General features: G+C 37.9%; 1 protein-coding gene across 7 annotated transcripts in view; it reads left to right on the top strand.

The window, feature by feature from the left end:
- DPH6 (diphthamine biosynthesis 6) overlaps positions 1-19,858 on the top strand; it is a 368,925-nt gene that overhangs the window by 113,124 nt on the left and 235,943 nt on the right. For all 7 annotated transcript variants that reach the window (XM_073348883.2, XM_073348884.2, XM_078853339.1 and 4 more), the window contains one exon: positions 14,744-14,805. In XM_073348883.2, the coding sequence (XP_073204984.1) occupies positions 14,744-14,805 (62 nt within the window). The remainder of the gene's footprint in view (positions 1-14,743; positions 14,806-19,858) is intronic.

Raw genomic sequence — 19,858 nt, forward strand, 5'->3', positions numbered from 1 at the left:
ATGAAGGCTGTTTAACATATCAGGTGGCAAAGAAGCTAAAGATACAGGTTACCTACTTGCCTTTTATTTTAATAATCAAAGGCGCTTTTAAGCCAAATTGCTGTGAATGTATTTAAAATAACAGATTTAAAAGTCTGAGAGGTGATGCATTAGATGGTATACTGTACAGATGTTAAAACAACAAGCAAGTCAGGTAACTTGAGCTTGACATTCATCAGCATTGGCATGCCCACACACCCTCCCGTGTCCTGTTTTCCATTAACTTAGTGCTAATATTGGAAAGGTAAAAGTCTGTAGGTTTATGTAGACAGCACATAATTATACAAGTAAATGAGCATTAATTTAGTACATTTCCTTAAATCCACCTTTACAAATAGTTAGCCTTGCCAGCAGCAAGAGTTTTCCATCTTGGAATAGTGTGCTGCTTCAAATGATGGGAGACCAAGTACTTTCACTTATGTGCAACAGGAACACTGTTACAGCTCCATACTTAATGTATCTTCATATCCCTTCTGTTATATGTTAGTCAGTTTCAGTTTGTCCCAAGGCCAAAACTTAAAGTGAGTATATTTCAGAGGTGCCAATAATAGGAGATAAACACCCAATAACTCTGCAGCAGATTTGACTAGGAATAGCAGAAAAATGTTTAAACAAATTTATCTCCAGCATCCTCTTGGTGTTGCCCAGAGCTGCCTACAAAGCTGTAACTGTGATGAGCTTTTCCTGAAAGTATTTCCACTTGAACTGTAACTTTAGCAAATTAAAATGATACAGGTTAGCTGAAAAATAGCTGGTAATAGCTACTTTTATCATACAGGCACCTTTACCACAAGATCCTGTTATATCAATTGTCCAAGGGAAGCAGATGAAAGAGCATAATAAAGCATCAGCATAATCATGAAAGGCCTGATTTTGATGCCCTCACTCAGACTAGACTTCAGTTAGGTCATTTGTGGGTTAAGGTACTATTCAGCTTGAGTAACTGTGTCAGAATCTGTACCTAAATGATTCCACTTCTGTGCATATAATATGATTTCTCAAGTTAACTTAAGATCCCATCTGCAACAGGTCCTAAACTAAATTAGTTATGCCTGCACATTGGGCAGCATATTAGATGCCCCTGTGATAGTTTACTTCCACTCCAGAGCAGTAGGGAGAATACATCTTTGGGGATTTCCCCCACCTCCCAATATGATCTATAATGATTTCTCAACATCAAGGATAATATGAAGATAACATTTATATTTAGTCTGATTACAGACCACTTTGGTAGACTAATTTATATGACCCAAGTCAAATGTTATCTGTAAGCCCTAACTACAATGATATATTAAATAACTTAATGATAAATTTGAGTTTTGTCTATATCATTTGAATTATTTTAATGTCTTATTTACAATTAAATTGACTTAACTTCAGAGCTGTTAGCTTTTCCCAATATTTTAACAATAATCTTCTGAAAGTCTATTAATCTTCAGTGCATTTTATTAAGGACTAGTACAGATTGTTTTCTTGAGGATCCAAGAAAAAATGGCTTATTCAATATTTTCATCAAAATCAGACTTGCAAAGCCAAAATTTCTAGGTTTTATGGGATTAATATGTATTACTTCAGTCAATTTATACATTGCAGTTCCTTCCTGTTCTCTTACAGTGTAATAATTATCCATTGTAAGATTGAACCTCTGAATAATAAATTGTAATCGTTAGGTCAAATAATAGAAGCATTCAGCTAAGAAGGCAAGTCTCTCTGCTTCCCATGGTAAATAATATTTATAAATCCTAGTCCTTTTATTAGACCGTATAAAAGAAAATATATTGTAACTCTCTATTTGTTTGGGAATAATGGAAGCAGAGAATATTGATTATTTATTTCCATTGCAGTATTGCATGAAAGGCAATCCTGGCTCCATTGAAGTCAATGACAAAACTCCCATTGACTTCAGAGGAACTAGGATTTTTACCCAAAGTCTCTAGGGAAGACCTCAGCACCCAATAGCTCCCATTTAGGTACATAAGTGAGAGCTTCTGGCTGTTGAGCTATTTTTGAAAATCTGCCTCATTTAGTTAAATGGGAATGGGGTTCTTTTAAAAATTGTACTCCAGTTGTCATTTCTGAGTAGTTTTGAAAATCTATTCCCTGAATCAGGATTGAGGGGAGTGGCTTCATGCTAGGTGCTATCAGAACACAGAGGAAGACTGTCTCTTCCCCTAAAAATTTGCAGTCTGATTTTCCCAGACAATTTAAAGACATGATTTGACAGGTGAGCGTTAACAAACAAAAGGAAAGAGGAGGAGAAGGGGAACAGATAAGAAATCAATATAAGATCCCCTTCATAGTCCTCCATACTGCACTGTAAATACAAACCTTTTTCACATTATATTAAAACTAAAGAACAGGATATTCTTTTTTAGCTAGTTAAGCTTATTTTAAGTTGTTTTTTCATTGCTTTTTCTGAGGTAGTCACCAGAACTTTAATAGAGTTTCTGACAACATTCACAGCCTTTACTTTCAATGTCATTTGTTTTTACTAATGGGAAAAAGACTGCTTTCGTTTATCATAATTTTAAATAGAAGATAAAATGGCAAATAATTTTCTTATCTATCACCCAGTACAAGAATTTAATGATTAACTATTCTCTTGGAAATAAGATAAGACATTCTCAACAATGGCCTTTACACATCTTTTTTTAAAAGACCCTTCTTCAATAAAGTTAGCCTAAATGACTTTCTTGCGCACAAATCTGAAGACTTGTAACTCGTTTTTATTATTGTATTATTTGTACCTTTGACACAATGGTAAGTCAAGTGGATGCCTGGCATGCACTTTAGGAATGTCTATCATGTTACTCCTTTTATTTTTTTTTTCTCCTTAAAAATCTTGTTTGTTTCCTAACCAGCACATACTATAATAATTACATTTTTGAGCAAAGCTTCCATAATTTGCTCAAACCCTATGGAATGTAAATGTATTTGACCTTTTTGCTTCAGACATGTTTCCTTAATGCATATATGGGCTGAATTCAGGTAACCATACAACTCACATTATTTAACAATAACAAAAAAGAAAGCTAGCTCTCTGTCACTTGTTGTCCTGTGCTATCAGAGGGGTCATGGCTCTTGAGGCACCAGGAGCCATTTTGCCCTATTGCACAGATATTCCCATTCCTTACATAGGGCTCAGCATGGAAAACGAGAAGGTGGTTGTGGGAGCAGGAGACAAAAACACAGTCAAAGCTAGCAAGGGATTCAAGGATGATGTGATGAGAAAGAGGCAGTACTAGAAGGGATCTGGGATGAAGTTGGAGGAGAGGCACTTGAGGTAGCAGTTGTAGATGAGTTTGGAAGTGAAGGGAGGCAGTATCTGGGAGAGGATACTGTTGGGGACTAGGAAAGGCTTTTGAGGATGGGATAGATCAGAACGTGCTTTAATTGTGAGAAGATTGAGTCAAAAGAGATTGAGAAGGTTAAGGACAGTCAGGAAGAGAGATGGTTACTGGGGTAGGTGGAAGGGTTAATGGAGGAGAGTAGCCAAACAACTTTATACCAAAAAGTTAGTAGACTTCATTTCATTCCACACCTTGGGTTTTTTTAGTTGACCATTTGTGCCTCAGTGGGAGTTACTGTGTGCTCAGCACTTGGGAAAGTCAGCTCACTTATTTTAGGTGCTTAAATATAGATTTAGTAACTTGACTTTTGGTTCCTATTTTTTTTAATTATTGGCCTATGTTAATAGAGAGACAAATAAATTTGTTAGTCTCTAAGATGCCACAAGTACTCCTTTTCTTTTTGCGGATACAGACTAACACTGCTGCTACTCTGAAACCAAGTATTGACCTGTATTCTGGAGACAGGTAGCAGAGACCTCCTGGTCACACAGTGTCTGTCTGTAGATATTTTACTAGAGGCATTGCCAACTCTTAGGCGGAGATGGGTAAAACAAAGGTATCTGATACATATACAGTCTCCCTCTTCCCAATTCTGGTGTCTAGCACCTCAGCAACCCCTGGCTGCTGGAAGGAGGAATTGTAGGGGAAGTCCTGCTCACAGCCCCTGCAATACTAGCCTGGAGCATGTTCAGTGTCTCTGTGAAGATGGTGCACGCACAGTCCAGTTGGTACATATACTCTGTGAGGGGATGGAACACCTCTGAGCAGTTTGTATCTTCAGAGAATTTATCTGCCAAACTCTAACAAAGTCTCTACTAAGCATATGCAAACTGCAGTTTTTCACAGGTTTATAATTTGGGTGAGTTTTCATAGGGATAGTAAAAGGAACATCCTTAACAGTTGGGTAACATCTACTCCCCTTACCCCTGCCAAATTTTAAGTTCCTGCTCTAAAGTATAGAGATGCTAGAGCTTCTCAGTGAAACAATTGTAAGAATTTTTTTAATGTGGGTAAAACAGCATATTTTCCCCTAATCTCATTCTCAAAAATGGTTGAACTATTTTAGCTTAAACTTCCCCAAATATAGTTCGGACTGAGCCAGGCAGTTGATAAGGAAATTTTCGGCACAAATAGTTAAAGTTTGGCTGTTACAAGCAACTGAAAGCAAAGCCTTATAATGGAAACTTTTGGGCCTCTTTAACTATAAACTGCACTACCTGTGCTGTCGATAATGTAATATTACACACACAAAAATATGTTAAAAGAATATTCAGGTTGCAAAGGCAAATGTTCAAAAGTTAGGAAATGTCAGAATTAAGGCTACCTGTTCCATCTTAATTCTGTCCCTTGTGCATTATGATAAATGCTTTAATTACATGATTATGTTTTTTCCACAAGACCCTTGCTTCATTCTGTGCACAGGATGGAGTCTCTTAATGAGCAGCTATTCAATATTTTGTTTATCCTAATTGTTCAATGTGTGACCCCAAGGTTTATATATTGAACCATACTCTGAAGACAGAATTATTAATTTACTGGGTTTTTCTATGGTGCTCGTCACTATGGTATCTGAATGCTTCACAAACATCTATTAATTTATTTTCACAACACCCCTAGGAGGTGAGAGGGTGGCATTATTCCAGTTTTGCAGATCTGGAACTGAGGCACTCTAAAGTCAAAAGTATCCATTAATTTTGGATGTCGTATTTGAGACACCTATGACCCGATTTTTCAGAATACTTAGCATTATATAGCACTTTATAAGTTCAGCTAGTTTCCTTTGACTTCAGTTGCAGTTGAGTGCTTAGCACTTTTGCAAATCAGACCCCAGGCTCCAACTCAGGCACCAAGAAACCGAGGAACACTCTATTAGTGATTCCCTGTAAAGAATCTGGTTTAACTGACTTGCCGAGCATCACACAGGAACTCTGTGGCAGAGGCAGAGAGAGCATCCAGTTCTCCAGGGCAGCATTAAATTACTTTAACCATGAAAATGTTCTTTCTCTTTCTGCAGTTCTCTGCCTTATTCACTACACACATTCCAGCTTCTGCAACAAATGAGCCCAGGGGCCAGTAGACAACAAAACCCTCATTCATCCTTAGAGCAAGTCCATCCTGTGCTCTGAATGAGGTAGCGGGTCTGTGGAAAAAACAGTATGTGATCGTGTAATTAAAGTCTATACCATACACACCAAAGCAACGTTAATTCTGGCATAACCTAACTTTTGAGCTCTTGACTAAATAATGTTCTTGTGATAATGCAGTTTTGTGTGTGTTGTTTCTTAGGTTTATAAAAAAAGCAAACAAGAAAAAACACAGAAATTGTGGCATCATATTGACACCTACATGGTTCATCAGCGGGACTGGAATCTATAAATCCACCACACAAACTTCTGCCACTTGACTCTGTGTCTCAATCCCATTGTTCTTGCCTACTGAGTCCCAGTCTCCTTACTCAGCCAATTCCTGTTTCCCCCTCACAGCTTATTGTTGCATCTGTCAGCTTTCAGTCCTATCTCTGTCTTCCCATACCCCAGTCTCCCGCCTCCATGGCTTATTGTCTCAGTCTTGTTTCATAGCCAGTGTCATTTTGCCTCCCACACCCTATATCCTTGTCAGATATCTCTACCCTTCCCCCATCCCCTCCCCTCACTGGTTCCAGGGCCTAATCTCCTTGTACAGCCAATCCCAGTCTCCCTCCATCCCGCAGTTTTCTCATCCAGTCTCAGTGTGGGACCCTCTGTTCCCCCCCAGACAGCTAGCTTACAGCCGCCCATGTCTGTTTGCCTCACTGGCTCCCAGTTCCAGCCTCCCCCCTTAAAGTCCCGGTATCCTTGCCCAAATATTCCCAACTTCCTCTCACCCCCTTCCCAGCTTTAGTCCCAGTCTCCTTGCCCAGCCAGTCCCAGTTTTACTCCCTTGCCACCCTTTCCAGTCCCAGTCTTGATAGAGTCCAAATCTACTCCTTTCCCTTCTCTCTGTGTTCAAATCAGGGAGCTTCCTACTCCTGGTGTCGTCATTGAAAGCACAGAAAATACAGGCTCACTGCTCTCAGTTTCATTGCCCAGCACAGAGCAGTTATTACTCTGAAAGGCATGAACAGTTGGTCTCTGGAGATGACACATGCACAGTCTGGTCAGCACTAGGAGCTCAGAGGGGCTTGAGCGTGGTCAGTGAAATCTTTGCAGATTTTAATTGCTAAAATTGAAGAATTTTCTACCGAGTATGTGGAAATCGTGACTTTTGAAAAGCTTATAAATTGGCCAGATTTGGATGAATTTTCACAAAGCTGGCAAAAGGCATGTCTCTGATACAGTGGCCTCTCCCTTGCCAAATTTAAAATCACTGCTCCAAGGCATGAGGGCGCTAGAACTGTTCAAAGAAAAGAATAACAGAATTTTTTAATGTAGGGAAAATTACTTAATTTTTCCCAACCTTGTTCTATGATATTTAGAAACTGTTTTGGCTGAAATTTCAGGAAAAAACCCTCAGATTGAGGCAGACGCCCAGCATGGAGTCCTTGCCAAACAGTTAAAGGTTGCCAAAGTTATAAACATCTGAAAACAGAGTCTTATAATGAGAAATGTCAGACAATCTTAATAATAAGTAGTATTACCAGCCCCACCAGTCAGAAATTCTTTTAAGGTTTTAGTCAGCTTTTGTGATGACTGAGTAAAACTGATTAGAGCCTACCGATATACAAGTTTTTGTGTTAACCATATTTTCCCAACCTGCTTCTTGATGAGCTGCAGCATGTACTGTATTGGATTTTGTTTTGAGTTATGGGAGCACAGGAAATGGATGACATACACAGTTACCCACTACTAAATAAAATTTCCCCACAACCTTTTTCTAAACCATACAAAATGTAACGCTTTAAAAAATATTTGCCTGAAAAAATGTTGTTTTGTCAGTTGATGAAACAATCAAAAATTTCTTCAGAGTTACACTTTCTAGAGAGGTTTCCTTTACCTACCTGATCAGGCTAAATTGGCTTTGAAATCCTGAATTTAATTGGAACAAAATTAGCTTTGATGTTCCAAAGACTCATTAGAGACTATAGAAAAAATTCAGTCTGTTAATATGAAGAGTTTTAGGATCTTTTCCCAGCTAGAATTCTGAAATTTGATGAGATCAGATTTTATCCTAGTTTAGAAATATTTGATTAACTTTTGAAAAGCTTCTTTAGAACTGGATTAACCTGGAAAGTATAAACCAAAACTGGCCTGGAAGAGGACAGTTACATTTAGCTTGACCACCTGTCATTAGAAGGGTTCTTGAATTTCTACATTCAGCCTTGGCATAATTCTAACACTGGGTATGTTATTCGGTAGAAAAACACAGTCAAATTAAGTTTATTAAACTATATTATACAATAATTAGAAAAGAATCAAGGTGGAAGATATATTTAATGGAGCTAACATATTCTTGCACCTTCCCTCTTTATATATATTTACAAATATTCAAAGTTTTTAAAAAGTTTTATTTTTGGAAATGAAATGTCAGGGAATCCATCCCACTCGCCATTGTTACACAGTCTTTCATTATATATCAACTTGCCCAAATTATACCACCCAACTAATGTTAACTTTATCTATATATAAAATGACAGGGTCTAAATTGGCTGTTACCACTCAAGAAAGAGATCTTAGAGTCATTGTGGATAGTTCTCTGAAAACATCCACTCAATGTGCAACGGCAGTCAAAAAAGCGAATGGAATGTTGGGAATCATTAAGAAAGGAATAGATAATAAGACAGAAAATATCATATTGCCTCTGTATAAATCCATGGTACACCCACATCTTGAATACTGCGTGTAGATGTGGTCGCCCCATCTCAAAAAGATGTATTGGAATTGGAAAAGGTCCAGAAAAGAGCAACAAAAACGGTTAGGGGTATGGAATGGCTGCCATATGAGGAGAGATTAAAAAGACTAGGACTTTTCAGCTTGGAAAAGAGACAGCTAAGTGAGGATATGATAGAAGTCTATAAAATCATAACTGGTGTGGAGAAAGTAAATAAGGAAGTGCTATTTACACCTTCTCATAACACAAGAACTAGGGGTCACCAAATGAAATGACTAGGCAGCAGGTTTAAAACAAACAAAAGGAAGTATTTTTTCACACAATGCACTGTCAACCTATGGAACTCCTTGCCAGAGGATGTTGTGAAGACGAAAACTATAACAGGGTTCAATAAAGAACTTGATAAGTTCATGGAGGATAGGTCCATCAATGGCAATTACCCAGGATGGACAGGGATGGTGTTCCTGGCCTCTGTTTGCCAGAACCTGGGAATGGGTGAGGGGATGGATCGCTTGATGATTACATGTTCTGTTCATTCCTTCTGGGGCTCCTGGCATTGGCCACCATTGGAAAACTGAATATTGGGCTCGACGGACCTTTGGTCTGATCCATTATGGCCATTCTTATGTTCTTACCTTATTGTTTTGTTTGGAAATGGAAATATTCTGTTGGAGATACGCTAATTGGTTTTATATTGTTTACTAAAGGCTTCATTCTGCTCCATTAAAACCAGTGGGAATTTTTCTGTTGACTTGAATGAGAGCAAGGTCAAGTCCAGAATGTGTCATACATATTTTGAAGGACTAGTCCCATGATCCTTCATTTGAAGTATGAGGAGAACAGTTCCATATCACCCTTTCATGTGGCCCTCCCAGTCTTTTGTTCCCCATCCATTCTTCTGTGTAAGCTAGATGGTTAGTTTCCCAGTTCAACCTCACTGGGCTGTTTTCTTCATGGACTGAAAAGAGATGGCGAGAGAGATTATTTTTCTTCTCATGAATTTTCCCTCACTTTTTCTATGTCCTTTTTTGCCTCAACTTTCATATGATACCCTCTCTAATGAAGTTAAGGTAAACCCCTTCCCTGCCAACCTCATCTCACAAGCATGATCCCTATCTTCTGTATCTTGGTAAGTCTATCACTAACCCTCCCAACAGTAAAAGGAACTTTTCAGCAAGGTCAACCAAACCAAGGATATTTAGAGAACAGGATGGATTAAAAAAAATGTGGGAATGTTTTCCAAAAGGCAATGATAGTGGAAAATTTTAAATACCATACCTATAAAACTATTTTCCAAGCTTCCCAGATAAAATTTATCCCAATGTGATATAGCATGTCAAATTTCAGGGAGATGTATTTTTTGAGGGGTGCGGGGGAAACACAGATAGGAAGGATTGGAATATCAATCAATGAAAAGGAAATCAGTTTCAGCCTTAGCTATGGAGCACCTATTGCTTTTCTATAATTTGAAAAAACCAAAGTGGGTCAGAATGGGTAGCTTGCAGTGGGGTATCTCTTACAAAATCTGTTACTGTAATACTGTAGCTGCTGCATGGACAGTGGTGAATTTTTCGCAGTGTATTCCATGCATCTGGGATTAGAATCTGTCACAGTGTGGTTTATTACAAGAATTGCACAGCAGACTCTTCATTGGAAGCAATAAATAAGATTTACTTTGATTTTCTTTTAGGATTATTCTTTGTTGAAATAAAGGGAAAAATGGGGATTTAGTCTATTAAAATATTTAATTTAAAAGCATATAGTCACTTAAATTCCAAAACATGCATAAAAGAGGAGATCTTTTTCAAACTATGTTTTCATAGATATAATGAGTTGTTACATTTGCTGTTGTGTAAAGCGAACATCATGTTATGAAAACAGAGCCTTGAGGTTTTTTTAAAATTATATCATAAAATGTACCTAAGAGAGTGTGGACTTAATTTTAAGACTTTATAGTATACTTGTGTGTGTGAACAAAATGGACAATTTAAAATATATTTTGCAGTCATGTAATGTATTCTGATTTTCCACTTCTGAAATGCCTAACTGTTAGTGGTCATCCGTACATTTTACTCATTTTTATGCACAACAGTGTGAGGATTGAAATTTGGTAAGTTTCTATATAAATTCTTTTGCAATGTTGCAGTTAATTCTAGCAGTTGTCTTGTGGCATTGGGCAAAGTGGGTATTAACAAAAAATTGTTCTGCAGTCCTTGCTGAGTAATGCAAGCAGGTATTCAGTTCCTGTCAATGAATTTATCAGGAATTACAGACAGACTAGAAATTGCTTCTCAAAGTGATTACACCATTTGTACTACCACATACTGATTTTACAGTAAAACTCTTGGCCACAAAAGTTGAGATGAGCACACAATTCATTTTACTGGGCACTGTTAAAAACAGCATTATCAAATCTTTCATGATGTTTCTCTCATCATATACTGGACTGTCTCAAAGAAATAAAGCCTCACGTGCTTTCTTGACAGCAGATAATAAATTAACTGCTATTATTCAATTGGGGAGTTGAAAAATGCATTGAAAATAATGGGGCATAACATTCTAGGGTTAACATTTATTCATAGATGATTCAATTAAATAAAACAGGCATTAACTTCAAGGTCAGTCAGTAAAGTAATAAAATTGAATATTTTAATTGAATTGTAATTGCTTCCCGTTGATACATGCAAGTAAAGTAAAATAGATGTCAGCTCTGCAAATTATGGGTTCTTCCTCCTAATTAATTTCTTAATTCTGTGTAGTTATCCAGGGTTTGGGCCTAGTTGTGGGTTTATCCACCCATCCAGCTTTCTTCAGAACTGGTCACACTGAGGAAGAATCTGTATGATGTGATTAAATAACATGTAGTAAAGGTTTACAGTATATTCTTCTTCTGCTTCAATCTAAATCATTATGAGACTCTAAAGTAATCTATACCTTTCTTTAAGGAAAAAGAAATACCAAATAGTTAAAGTTAAGCTGGGTTCTATGATTTATGGTTATATATAAATATTGATAGTTCATTACATTGATAGTAGAAACCGGATTGGTAATTACATCTGACTGATTATGAGAGCTTTCCTTGATTAAATGTATACCACTAGAGAATCGCAATTTGCAGGTGACTGGTTCTGAAGGTATTGTAAATTCATCTAGTTCCTAAGGCCTTTATTAAACCGTAGTTTATATCCACTCCCCATACAGATTTCATTGGAAAGGATCACTTCTAAATTGAATGAAACTGCAAAGGAAATACATATTTTTCCTAAGAAAAATTGAAGTTGTTAGATAAGAGGAAGCTATACTTAGAAACTGAAAGTGTGACAACATTGCATTTTTACAGATTTTAACACAGCCTTGGAATATATTGCAGGTTCAATCTTGTGTGCTTTCTACAGTATGGGTCTATTTGTAGATTGTGTACATACTACATTATCATTGTACGTTTCAAAACTATTGATTGATTATGATGGAATGAGGATCTGGTCCATAGGAAATATGTAGGCATCTGCTTATACCACATAAATATGGTGGTTGTGATAGTTATAATCTCCTTAGCTCCATGATCATTGTATAAATTTTACTTTCTGCATCGCTGTGGATATTGCTCAGCTCTGTCTGTAACATTGTTTCTCCTACTAGAGCACTTCATGGAAAATCAAAAACACTAAGAAAACAAAAGACAAATGCATTGTATAAACAAAATATGTGAAGGAATGGGGCAATAAAGTTTTATTACCACTTTTTCTGGAAAACCTGCACCAGTTACGGCTGCACCGCTTGTGAATAATGATTTCCTTCCAAAACAGTAGTGATAAAATCTTTATAACACCTAACCCTGTCATATATTCTATATTTGTAACATAATTGTGAACTATGACTTCTTGTCATAAATTCATGCATTTTGGATAGTACATGTATAGTTTCCTATTACTAAAATAATAATAAAGGATACAAATATGCAAAATGGACACAGTCTGCCAGCACAGGTGACCAGATCTAAAGTATCAAAATAAGCAGGCAAACCTAGACAAAAGGGGGAAAAAAATGATAGTTAACATAAAAAATACAAACAAGCAGATACAGTATTTCATTGATGAAAATTAAAAGAATGAATCAAAAATTTACAAATACTAAAAGAATTTGCAAATAAAGCACAGAGAAATCTCTTCCTGTTCTATGGCTAAATAGCAGATAACTGAATCTCCAACCCAGCTACAAATGCTTAAAAATAATGCACTGGTGGCCTGATCCTGTGCAACTGAAATCAGCGGGAGCCTTGGCATTGATTTCAATGGAACCAAGATTGTCTTGCGGTGCCAGATATAACTCCCAAAATAAAATTAAAATATTTTAAAATTATTCTCACAATAGCCTCAGTCATAATTGGATATCATCTTATCTGAAGATGCCGATTACATTATCAAATCTATAACAACATGAAGCTTCACTCTATTAATGACATACAGAAATTAATGACTTTTTCCATTTTAGCTATTAAGCAGTTTTAAAAGTACTTCCCTCAGGTTGTGAAAGAATTTACAATGTGCTTCAATGAAATGTTTAAAATCTTCCTTAATGTTTTGAATCTAACTTATTTAAATTGTTTCAGCTTCACAGAATTTTAAATAAACTAAGTCCATTATCACCAAATTCGAATGTCAGGCAGTTTACTTGAAATTAGCAAAAACGTAATAATAATAATAATAATAATAATAAAAATAATAATTAATATATCTTACATTTATAGAGTGACTTTCATATTGAAAAGGAGGACTTGTGGCACCTTAGAGACTAACAAATTTATCTGAGCATAAGCTTTCATGAGCTACACGAAAGCTTATGCTCAGATAAATTTGTTAGTCTCTAAGGTGCCACAAGTCCTCCTTTTCTTTTTGCGGATACAGACAAACACGGCTGCTACTCTGAAACCTTTCATATTGAAGGATCCAAAAGTGCTTTACAAGCTATACTATAGATATTGCTTCATCCGCTCCTGAAATGCAGCCATCTCTGGTGGCAGAAACAATGTAGCCTAGGAAATAAGGGTGAATACTATGTCCAGTGAAAAATATTGGAATAATTTAGGTACAGTTGGCAGAATGTAACTATTCAGATGGGGTAATTTTGTCAGCATTCCTCCTCTTTCAAAAATCACCACTGGATTTTTATTAACTTCAAGTAGTTAGGACCTCTATTTTTTTTTTAAAGTTTCAGCTGAAAGATGACACTTCCAGTAGCATAGTGCCTCCTCAGAGCTAAGTGGGATATTTGTTTTGTATTGACTGAGAAGGAGAAAAGTTTCCTCATACAACAGGTTCTGAGGCGCGATTGGGCATGAAGTTTATTTTTTATCCAAATACTGACTAGCTCCAGTTGTGTGCTGTGCTCCCAAGAACGGACTATATCACAGCCTAAAATGATATCTCTGTGGACAAAACACAAAGGTAAAGAGCTAATACGGGAGAAAAGGCAGCCAGTTAAATGAATTCATTTACAAAAAGAAGGTCATCATCAATATTTACACCTCAATGAAAAAATAACTGTTCAGTCAAAATGAAAAATGGAAAACACACAAACGTCAGAAACACTTAAAAGAAAATTTAAAGATACAAAAAGAAATGCAGCAACAAAGGAATCCTCACCTTCCAAACTGAAGGGACACTGCAAGTATAAACCACTTTTATGCTGTGTGTGTGTGTGAGAGAGAGAGATACAGATACACATACTGTATGTGGCTTGTCATATGTAAGTCATACGTAAAAGAAAATAGTAGGCGTGCATTGGCAAATTTGTCACTTCTGAATAATGGGGGAACTATAGAGTTAGGTTTTTTTTATAGCAGCTCACTGTTACAAACACCAGAGTTAGAAACTGACCAGTCAACCACACACCTCATTTGAAACCAGAAGTGCACAATCAGGCAGCAGAATAGCCAAGACAAAAAAACAACAAAAAAAAGCAAATGTGTATAATATAATATATTTAATAAATATGTATTAAAAGTAAACTATGAAAAAAAGGAGAAAGCAGCATTTTTCCTCTTCGTAGTAAAGTTTCAAAGCTGTAATAAGTCAGTGTTCAGTTGTAAACTTTTGAAAGAACATCCATAATGTTCAGAGTTACCAACCTTTCAGCGTTATGAATAACCTCCATTCTTGGGGTGTTTGTAACTCTGATGTTCTACTGTATCTACCAACATAAAACTTGCACAGACTGGTAGTATTTTATTACTATGAACCTGAGTTATCTATATTCCCTTGTGCTTGATGAAGTTTCTTAGAAATGAACTCATACAGTAAAACAATACATTTTCCAGTTGACACAGTGCAAAGGAAATGAACCGTATTTTTTACAAGCATGGAAACTGGTTGCCCAAAGAGAATAAGTGAGAGAATTCTAGCTCAGTACATTTACTTTAGGATCAAAATGATTTTAAATATACAGGAACTGACTTCCAAAGGACAAAGTTACAAAAAAAAAGTCCACTTTGATGTCTAAACTACTTTCATTATTGTATTTGTTAAATATATTTTAATATATCTTGGCAGGTTTAGATCCAGATAAACATCTAGGAAAAACGTTGGATCAAATGGAGCCTTATCTTTTGGAGGTAAGTATCACTTAAAGCATGCTCAAAATATGCAGTGTTTCAAAAGAGAAGTTATATATATAGAAGCTCACTTAATAAAATTAATAAAACTTAATTCTAGAAGCAGTTACTTTCAGAAACAAGGTGTTGGGTCAAAGTTTGTTTTACAGAAGACATAGACATACTTCATATGAGATTGGAACTCCTGTTAAAGTCAGTTGGCAAGACGTGTCATATTGTATGTTTTGAAAAGTAAGGTAGAGGATAAGAACCCTCAGTATTAAGGGCAAACTGACTTTTAGGTAATTATGATGGCCTTAAATACCCAAAAGTAATGTTAAAGTGGCTGATCATGACAGGGACTGTCAGAATTAGATAAATATCAGCAGTACTGAGAAATAAAACATTTTGGAATTTGAAGGGGCAGCCATGCATTTGGGAATCTATATGGAGCAGTTTTGTGCTCTGAAGCAGATGTGATATGTGCACAACAGTAAAGATTAATTTTAAGTTAATCTAAGGGTTTTCTAGGGCGGTATGAGCTGGAAAACTCAAGAAGGAATAAGTGGTTGTTTCCTTTCCCATAGCATCAAGGGTGATGACTCCATCAAAAGTCATCAACTCTCTTAAGAATAAGAGTAAAGAGCATATATTGTAGTTAGAATATAGATGATTATCTGCAATTTTAAAAAAAAGTTTTCTAACTTTAATTAACAGGGATACTCTGTGCTAAGCATCCAAATATAGACAATATTTACCCTGACTCTTCATTTACAGGGAACTCTTTTCTCAGCATAGTCTCAGTAGCTTGTCTTGGCACTGAGATTATCTGAGAAAGAAGAATCTAGGCAGGAATCCTCCTGCCTATATGCTAGAACATTTTATTGGCTGTAGTAGCTTCCAAAGCCCGCTCCACTGAAAGGGGTCAGAGTGGAAAGACTGGAGCATGCACTTAGCCCCAGAAATATCACCCGTATGCAGCCTTCCCAAATCCTCCCCACCATTTTTTGACCAGTTCAACTGTACCAGTTTTACTGTCGAAAGTTCCCCCAGACTTGGAATAGGGATGTAGTGGGAAGGATTTGTGCTGAAGTATATAATTAGTTTCTAGTGGAAAGGAACGGATTGTGTAATGTCCCCAAGAGCATTTGTGGGACTGTTTTCCCTACACAAACTAAAATTAGATAATCATTTGGCTGGATTTTCCATTCTCCTGAACATGAAGCACAACACTTAGATGTGGTGTTCACTGTTTTGAGGAACCAAAGATTGCACATCTGAACCTGGTTTTCTGTTTTAATTGTATGTCATGTGGAGTTGCGTGGCTTCAGAATGAAAGATGGATGCCACAACACAGATGCAAAGCCATTACCAAGATTACTTGTGGCCTTATACAGATGTTCAAACTTCTTTGTGACTTGAGTGTTTGTCAAGAAGGTTTTTCTTTAGGAATTATGGGAATAACTTTGCTGAATAGAATATCATCATAACCAACTGTTTCTTGGTAGCTAAAATACACCACTAAGTTTAACAAAGAAATGATGCTGTACCAAAAAATGAAATAGAGAGCAAGAGCAACAAGTAACTGCAAGAAAAAAATGAAAGTCTTAGTGTACTGGAGTTCACATAGTATCAGTTATAAAAGAGTGGGTCTAAGTGTGAATCATAGAATCATAGAATATCAGGGTTGGAAGGGACCTCAGGAGGTCATCTAGTCCAACCCCCCGCTCAAAGCAGGACCAATCCCCAATTAAATCATCCCAGCCAGGGCTTTGTCAAGCCTGACCGTAAAAACTTCTAAGGAAGGAGATTCTGCCACCTCCCTAGGTAACGCATTCCAGTGTTTCACCACCCTCCTAGTGAAAAAGTTTTTCCTAATATCCAACCTAAACCTCCCCCACTGCAACTTGAGACTATTACTCCTTGTTCTGTCCTCTTCTACCACTGAGAATAGTCTAGAACCATCCTCTCTGGAACCACCTCTCAGGTAGTTGAAAGCAGCTATCAAATCCCCCCTCATTCTTCTCTTCCGCAGACTAAACAATCCCAGTTCCCTCAGCCTCTCCTCATAAGTCATGTGTTCCAGACTCCTAATCATTTTTGTTGCCCTTCGCTGGACTCTTTCCAATTTATCCACATCCTTCAGGTAGTGTGGAGCCCAAAACTGGACACAGTACTCCAGATGAGGCCTCACCAATGTCGAATAGAGGGGGACGATCACGTCCCTCGATCTGCTCACTATGCCCCTACTTATACATCCCAAAATGCCATTGGCCTTCTTGGCAACAAGGGCACACTGCTGACTCATATCCAGCTTCTGTCACCCCTAGGTCCTCTGTCCACTGTCACCCCTAGGTCCTTTTCCGCAGAACTGCTGCCTAGCCATTCGGTCCCTAGTCTGTAGCTGTGCATGGGATTCTTCCGTCCTAAATGCAGGACCCTGTACTTATCCTTATTGAACCTCATCAGATTTCTTTTGGCCCAATCCTCCAATTTGTCTAGGTCCCTCTGTATCCTATCCCTGCCCTCCAGCGTATCTACCACTCCTCCCAGTTTAGTATCATCCGCAAATTTGCTGAGAGTGCAATCCACACCATCCTCCAGATCATTTATGAAGATATTGAACAAAACCGGCCCCAGGACCGACCCCTGGGGCACTCCACTTGACACCAGCTGCCAACTAGACATGGAGCCATTGATCACTACCCGTTGAGCCCGACAATCTAGCCAACGTATGCAGTGGGATGCCATAGAAACATGACCAGAATCTATAGCTACAATATTGTGTTTATAGCAGAACATTTTGCATCATGATAAAGTCATACAGGAACAGTTTAAATTGTGAATCACTGATAAGGTTCAACAAGGACAAGTGCAGAGTCCTGCACTTAGGACGGAAGAATCCCATGCACCGCTACAGACTAGGGACTGAATGGCTAGGCAGCAGTTCTGCAGAAAAGGACTTAGGGGTTACAGTGGACGAGAAGCTGGATATGAGTCAACAGTGTGTCCTTGTTGCCGAGAAGACAAATAGCATTTTGGGATGTATATGTAGGGGCATTGCTAGCAGATCGAGGGATGTGATCGTTCCCCTCTATTCGACATTGGTGAGGCCTCATCTGGAGTACTGTGTCCAGTTTTGGGCCCCACACTACAAGAAGGATGTGGATAAATTGGAAAGAGTCCAGCGGAGGGCAAGAAAAATGATTAGCGGACTGGAACACATGACTTATGAGGAGAGGCTGAGGGAACTGGGATTGTTTAGTGTACGGAAGAGAGGAATGAGGGGGGATTTGATAGCTGCTTTCAATGGTTCCAAAGAGGATGGATCTAGACTGTTCTCCGTGGTACCAGATGACAGAATGAAGAGTAATGGTCTCAAGTTGCAGTGGGGGAGGTTTAGGTTGGATATTAGGAAAAACTTTTTCACTAGGAGGTTGGTGGTGCAGCACTGGAATGCGTTACCTAGGGAGGTGGTGGAATCTCCTTCCTTTGAAGTTTTTAAGATCAGGCTTGACAAAGCCCTGGCTGGGATGATTTATTTGGGGATTGGTCCTGCTTTGAGCAGGGGGTTGGACTAGATGACCTCCTGAGGTCCCTTCCAACCCTGATATTCTATGATTCTATGAAGGTAGGGATCTGTGTAAGCCTCGAAAAGTGACATTGGTGAGGATTAGAAATCTCTGTTTCCCTTCCACGGTTTCACTTTGTCATTTATGTGAAAGAAACTGTATAGATTGGGTACACTTAAAATGTGTTTTATCCCTTCTCTCATTGCTTTACTTCGCTTATTTATACTTGAACCTCTTCTGCCACTACTTTGCTCCATTGTCCCATTCTGGGACTGCCACCATACTTTACTACTATACGTCTCTGACTGCATAGTGCTGACAAAGTGCACCAGAGGGGTGTGATTTATAAACCGCTCTAACATGCTGCAGTCTAACTGCCTCATCTAGACCCTGTTGGCACATTCTAAAAGGTACATAGCTCACATTAACGTAGTCCTGTTTCAAAGGTACTTTTTAAAGTGTGCCAGCAAGATCTACCCAGGGGTAGGGAAAAGTATGGCACGTTAATGTGCTTACAAATCCACACCTCTCTGGCGCGCTTTGCCAGCGCTGTGTAGATCAGCCCATACTTACAAGTAAAACGTTTATTCTAGTTTTAGAGTTATTAACGGCTCTGGTGACACTCCCCATTTTAAGATGCGGGAATATCACTGGAAACTGTAATATCTTTAAAACTGGAATGAACTTTCTGTGTGTGCTCACTCTACATGGTAATCTGAACTCACTTTATGAAGATGGCTGAGTATCATGAGTTTTACAGATGAGGAAACTGAGTTACTGTGAGGTGAAATGATTTGGCCAAAGCAGCATAGGAAGTTAGTGTGAGAACTTGAACTAGAACCCAGTTTTACGAACTCCTGATTTGGTACTTTAACCACTTAAGCATGCTAGCTCCTTGTGTTTACCACTTGCCTGTTACATTCCTGAGATAGCTTCACATTTTATAACATCTGCCCAGAAACATAACTGTTGCAATATTTAATTGCTGGTTCAGTTTTTGCCCCTTGTCTTCTGTGTGTGGTGGGCTACCAAGTAATGCCCGCTAGCTGATATTGCATTTGAAGCTTGGTATCCAAACCGGAATCCACATGCAGTCCCGACCAAATCAGTACAAGTTAAGACTTTGGCATTTGTTTAGCACAACAAGAAAGAAACCTCTCTCTGGGAAGCAGGTTTATTGACCAGGATGAGTTAGCTACGTGTGTGTAGTACACAGGATGCAGGGGAGATGGCTTGGGAATGGTAAATTCACTATGTTCATTATTTGGAAACTCTTTGGGGGCAAAGGTAATGATATACAGTTATATGTAGTTTAAGGCCATAATAAACACTAAAGTGGTTTATTTTTTCCCACTGACTTCTGAAGTTCACTTAAAAACAATGTTTCCATTATGCAGAAGCTGTTTCTACAGGATCCTGATAACTGTTTGCAAAGGAAGTAATAAGAGACTTTTGTGGTGATTATGGAATTATGAATAATGTACTTCAGCTCAGAATGTGCA

Source organism: Lepidochelys kempii, chromosome 6, assembly GCF_965140285.1.
Source record: "Lepidochelys kempii isolate rLepKem1 chromosome 6, rLepKem1.hap1, whole genome shotgun sequence".
Taxonomy (NCBI): domain Eukaryota; kingdom Metazoa; phylum Chordata; order Testudines; family Cheloniidae; genus Lepidochelys; species Lepidochelys kempii.